General features: G+C 42.3%; 1 protein-coding gene across 1 annotated transcript in view; it reads left to right on the forward strand.

The window, feature by feature from the left end:
• CPA6 (carboxypeptidase A6) overlaps nucleotides 1-5,532 on the forward strand; it is an 84,552-nt gene extending 79,020 nt beyond the window's left edge. Inside the window, exons 13-14 of the mRNA XM_062568536.1 lie at nucleotides 3,849-3,933; nucleotides 5,345-5,532. Coding sequence (XP_062424520.1) covers nucleotides 3,849-3,933; nucleotides 5,345-5,532 — 273 coding nt within the window. The remainder of the gene's footprint in view (nucleotides 1-3,848; nucleotides 3,934-5,344) is intronic.
• Nucleotides 5,533-6,000: the final 468 nt, after the last annotated feature.

The following is a 6,000-nucleotide window of genomic DNA, read 5'->3' on the forward strand; positions in this document are numbered from 1 at the left end:
TAAAAGAGCTCCCCAAGCAATCTACTGACTACTATTCACACACACAAAAAAAAAAGGGGAAAAAAAGAAAAAGAAAAAAAGTAGATTGAGGATTTGAAACCAGAGGACCTCACTTCTTTGAAGACCAGCAGGTGCAAGCGTATTTTGTAAAACTGGCAAGACAGCAATAGAAAAAGGCAGGATGTTGGGAAGAATCAGCAACTCCTCTGCAGGAAGATGACTGTTGATATCCCTATGAAAATATGCAGAGTAATGTAAGACAACACTGTGTCAGGAAATTCATTCTATGAAAGAAGGAATCTCAAATTGAGGGTTTTCACCCATACCGGTAAATTTTTAATCCATGTTGCTCTTGTAGCTTGAGAGTTATTTCCATTCTGAGATGGGGGAGGGAACTGCCCTCAGCACATACACACTACTTTCCATCCAAAGCTTTTCGACAAAAGTAATTTGGCTTTTGATGAGTGGTAGCTGTTCCTTGCTTTTGTAAAACCTTGGATCTCTCAGTCAGCATCAGAAGGAGTAGAGCAGAGACCTAAAGCAACAAAGAAAGACAACAGCCCTGGACAAATGAAAATCAAATCCCAATTCTAAATATTCTGCTGATGTTTTGGACTTTACACTTCTTTTCTTTGCAGTGGGAAAAAAAGAGCAGGGATGCTGGAATAAAAAAACTGAAGTAATTTCCTGTTGTTAAGAAAGCAGTTTGGGAGTTAGAGTGAAAATGAATGGAATACTGTTGCTTATTTACTTCTGCAGTTTAATACCTGCCTGCAGCCAAATGCTCCATCACCTGGTGGTGCCTAAATGTATAATCTTTAATATTTGAAGTGTATATTGTGGTCACTTAAACTGAGCTTCCAGTTCTCTAGTTCTCATGGAGAATTATAGTGAGTTAAAAAGCAGCAGTCTCTGTTTCCTGCTGACGATGGAGCAAACTTTGCTGGTCCACGTGGACTGCGCTGAGTGGACAGCTGTAGGACTCCACATGCACAGCAGATGATTAATGTTTACTGTTAATAGGGGGTCACAATTAATCCTGAGCAAAAGCAAGGATGCTTGTGTCCGGGTCACAGCATACTAGTGAGCTGTCAGTTACCATTTCAATTAAAGTGTTCAATTATTCAGAGTTGCTTTGAAACTGGAGAGCTGTGTGCTGATCACAACATGCATATTCTGTTCTCAGTTAGGCACAGGTCTCCTATTAGCACTCTCCTGAAATCTGTTCAGATACTTAAATGGAATTGTTCTGTTAGATTGAAATAAACAGCAGAAACATTCACCCACCCAGAGCGTTTTAAAATCCACTTACTGCTCATTCCTTTTTTTCCTATACAGTCATTTGCCTGAGTGTTTACAGTGACCTCATATGGCATGACCAATTTTGTATATCTCTTTGTAAAAATCTGATAGTATTATGTCAAGCTTTCTCCTTGAGGGTGTTCAGAGACTGGTTGCCTGGCTCTGTTCAGATCAGATCAGCACTGTGTACGATACAGGTCAGACTTGTCCCCCTTTTTGGGTACATAACTTCAGCAGCTGAAACGAGTAGCATCCCTCAGAGCTAAGACTAGCGTGTTCCCAGTGCCCAGAGATGCCTTCCTATCTGCCAAACACGTACTTCGCTCACTCCCCAGCTGACCGTCGTTGCTGCCTTTGCACAGAGCTCAGTACTGTGTTGCTGTATTCAAATAGGCATTGTCAAAATATTTTTTCCAAATATTTTCATCAAGGTTGGGCGGTTTTTGTCTCACTGCTATGTGATGTGTAACTCTCACATGTGGAATCTTTTTCTTCCTCATTATGTTCTGCTTTCCACGACACATCTCCTGGCACTTTGCTGCGCAGTTGCTCTCAGGTCCCACAGCTGAAGCCCTGCTGTGCCCTACTCTCATGCACTACCTGTGGTCAGACCTTCCCAGCTCCACACCATCGCTCCAGGGTCCTAAGTGCCAGGCACGGCTGCTTGCCAAATTTTTGACCAAACCTGGTACTTGTGGCTTCACTGCTGGTGATGTAGAACAGCCCCAGGCTGTGGCTGGAGCTCCTGACTCCCCAGAGCCCTGCAAGGCAGCTTTCCCAGCCAGCAGCTCGTGCTGCCACCCCTCTGCTCTCACGCAGTCTGATACATACTGCCCCATCATGGGTCTTGTGTGTCATGACTTGCACAAGTTGAGATGTCAGCATGTATAAGAAGAGGAATAGACCCAAGCGACAGCATTTCCCCCTTCCCTTGATCTCCTCCCATCTCCTCATGTTTGGTGCTAGGGTGAGTGAGAAGTTACCTTTCTACGTCAGCTTATTCTCACATCCAAACCCTGCTGAAATTCCCAGCAGCGATAACTGTTTCTACCAGTTGCTGTCATCAGACAGTCTGTTGTGGAGATGGTAAGAGGAGAAGAGACAAGCTGAAAATGTCAGGCCAGAGTCTCTGGCAATGTCATCCCTGCACTGAGAAACACAAAGGCCAAGAAAACAAGCAAAAAAAAAATCTCATGATGTCTAATGAATTCTTATAGTGGGTTTTAAAAATTGCTCTTCCATTGGGAAGTGATTTCTCAGTCTAAAGAAAACTGCCCAAAGCCATACTGTGTGGCCAGTACATAACTTTTTTTTTTTTTCCCCCAACCTGGAATAACATTTTAAAGCGGTTTTCTCTAGCATCTTTACTACAGCTGAAACAGATCCACCATGGGAACAACTGTACTACTCAAGCCAAAGATGCGCCAGAATCCTCGTTCTTGACAATGGCAAATGAGTGGGAGCTCAGTGAAAGTGTCCAAGTGGAAAAGCCAGTGTAGAGTACTCCTTCCCCAGTGCACTCGGCTAGTGTCTGCTGAACCACAATGTAAGGGCCATGTTCATAAAAACTTGCATGAACTGAATCCTACAGCTCTTTGGTTGACAAAAACATTACAGCTTCAGAAGAAAGCTGGAAGTCCAGCACTTTCAACTTTTCTCTCTCTATAGGGAGACCTCTCTGTGTTACTCTAGATATTCTCTGTTTTTACTGTACATTCTCTGGGAATCTTTCCTGGACAAATCCAGGGTTGTAACCTTCCTTTTTCTTCTGACTGTGTGCATCTTTTCTCTTTCTTTACAAGAGGTATCCATGTGTGACTCTGTGAGTTTGTGGTAGGCCCAGCTTCCTGCACTGAGCTTCACAGACTATCAGGAACCTCCTAAGCAGCCTGCATCGCCATGGCTCTTGATGTACTTTATACCATACTGCAACTGCAGTTCTGTGGTAGAGGAATGCGTTCTCCAAGTCTGCATTGCCTGGTTTCAGAGAAAGTCAGAGCAGCATTGAACACTCACCAACCCATCAGGGATTCAGGAGTGGAATTAACTCCTTCCTTCTTCTCTCTGTGCTCACTGACCACTGTGGGATGTCCCCAGTAGACAATTTCTCCTTCATAACAAGCCCAGCTGAGATGCAGTGTAGTGGACTGGGACATACAGCCACTGGTGTTGGAGGAAATCACTTGCATGGCTTTTAAACTGCACAAAAAGATAATTTTGTCTCACTGGCTCACTGTGACCTATATCTGGTCTCGCAATAGATGCAATATATACAAATAATTCCAGCTATTAAATGGATGATCATTCATAGTGCAGTAAGCTTCTTTATGCCATGAAAATACTGAGTCAAATTTTCAGTACTAGGGAATTGCTGTCATAAAAATAAATAACATATTTATCTCTTAAAATCATTTTAAATGAGCTTCCACAGACTTGTGGAACACAGCATTGCATCAGAAGTAAATGATTTGGAGCTGAGGTTCCAATTCTATTACAGCATTTAATGCAAAATCTAATTTATGGATTTGTTTTTCTCCCGCTCACAGGAATCTGCAGCCTATAATGCTGTTAACGCTCTTCAGTCAGCTTATGGGATAAGATACAGATACGGTCCTGCCTCGAGCACTTTGTGTGAGTTTCCCTCTGGGTCAAACATGTGACTTTGACCTACCTGCAGTTAAGGAGGGGATTGCCTTTATTATGACCAAGGGAGCAAATACTGTTTAAAGTGAACTTTGTTCCAGCTGTGAATGGTGAGGAAGGGAGAAGAGGAAGTTTTGTAACTGATGCAGTCAGTTGATTGCAGTAAAATTCAGTCAACTGATGCAATAAGAGTGATTAAAATGCAATGCGTTTGAAGGGGGAAATCTAGCAAATAACATCTTCAGTACATACAAAAACAAATAGAACAGAAGATCTTAAAAAAGCATATCTTTATGAGATGCTATAAATGCATTACTTCATTACAAAATATATGGGAGAAAATAGTTCAAGTAAGATTTCATTTTTCACCACTACTTTGCCTATCCTGTGCATTTGTGATAGCTACAGCTATTCATAGAGCTCATTCTAAAATTTACGAGGATCACTTTAAAACCTGGGTTTCAAATGTCTTGGTGTCTACATGATGATAAATGACAGCAGTAGTATCTTTATTTGGACATCTTCCGTTTTTTGAAGGGTGATTTCAAGTGCATTTTCCCCTAGAGCAAAATATCTTTAAAATATGGCTTTTAAATATGTAACAGCATTTGTGAGCTGAGTGATAAAGAAGTTCAACAGGTTTCAACACGACACAGTTTTTTACTGAGGCTATTTGGGGGGATGTGAGCGTGTGTGAGGCCTAAAGCCTCTCAGTAAGGATAAGGGAAATAGCAAAAGTGAGAGGCTTGCTTAAGTAAATTGCAAGATCTTTCACAAGTAATCTCCTACTTCTCTTTTGCTGCTGTTGAAGACAGCTGTGTTTTGGTTAAAGCAAGAGCTCTACAGGCCACACTATTGTGGGCCTCCATCTCACAGTCACCGTCTTGTGCTTACTGCAGCTTAGTTAATCACTACTTCGAAAGAACAGCAGTGTGAATTAATGTTAGACCGGTGCGGAAGAAAACAGGCCACATGAGAGGTGGATCTTTACCTAAATATAAGTGTCTTGGATAACCAACATATGGGGGTAAGAAAAAGCATAAGAAACCCACTTCTTCAGGAAGGGTTGTTAATGTTAGACACCACCTATGCAAAAGCTAGCATGCTGTAGAGTCAGAAACAAATGAGAGAGAAATGAAGAGAAAAGCATTTTAAAAGCACTTTAAGAGGTTGATGTAGTTTACTTATCATCTTTCTCCCTTCCCCCTGCAAAGAATTGTCTATGAAGAACTCGGCTCGTAACAGAGTCACGTGAAGCCTGTGACCCTGCAGAACCCAGGTCCCATTTGGGATCAGGGAGAGCCACAGCTTAGTCCCAAGTGCTCAGAGTGCTGTAGATAAAATTCAACAGGATAAGCATTTAACATTTTTGTAATGTTCTCTGAATTCCTTCCCTCAGATGTGAGTTCTGGGAGCTCTATGGACTGGGCCTACAAGAATGGCATTCCCTATGCATTTGCGTTTGAGCTGCGCGACACCGGCCACTTTGGATTTTTGCTTCCCGAGACGCTAATCAAACCAACCTGCACAGAGACCATGCTTGCAGTTAAAAATATAACTCTGCATCTGCTGAGGAAATGTCACTGAAGCTGTGTCTAGGCTCTGGAATTCAGCGTTTCACTGCCACTGTTAATGCCTTACAGCGTGGTTAATTGTCAAACTACTTCAAAACTGTAGAGCATAGTTGGAAATATGGTGTTGATCCTACCTGACTGACCTGGTGAAAAAACGAAAATCCTTCAATTTTTGCTCTACAGATGTTTATAAAGCTGATCCACCAACGTAGTTTTCAGTTCAGTGTAAAATACTCTTGTTATTTTTATGACCACGCTCGGAGTCTGTGCCAGCGACTTTGGGGGGGGGGGGTAGGTCCTGGTCCAACAAGAGATGCGTGAAAGAAAATTCAAGTTCCAGATTGTGCCTGTTCTTACTCCTTCACCAAGTAGGAAGACTTCCCATCTCAGAGCCTGTGGAATAAAATTTACAATCACATACATACATGTATATATACCCTGTGAGCCAACACAGGCCCATGTCTACAGTAGTAAATGGCAG

The sequence above is a fragment of the Rhea pennata genome, chromosome 2 (assembly GCF_028389875.1).
Source record: "Rhea pennata isolate bPtePen1 chromosome 2, bPtePen1.pri, whole genome shotgun sequence".
Lineage (NCBI taxonomy): Eukaryota > Metazoa > Chordata > Aves > Rheiformes > Rheidae > Rhea > Rhea pennata.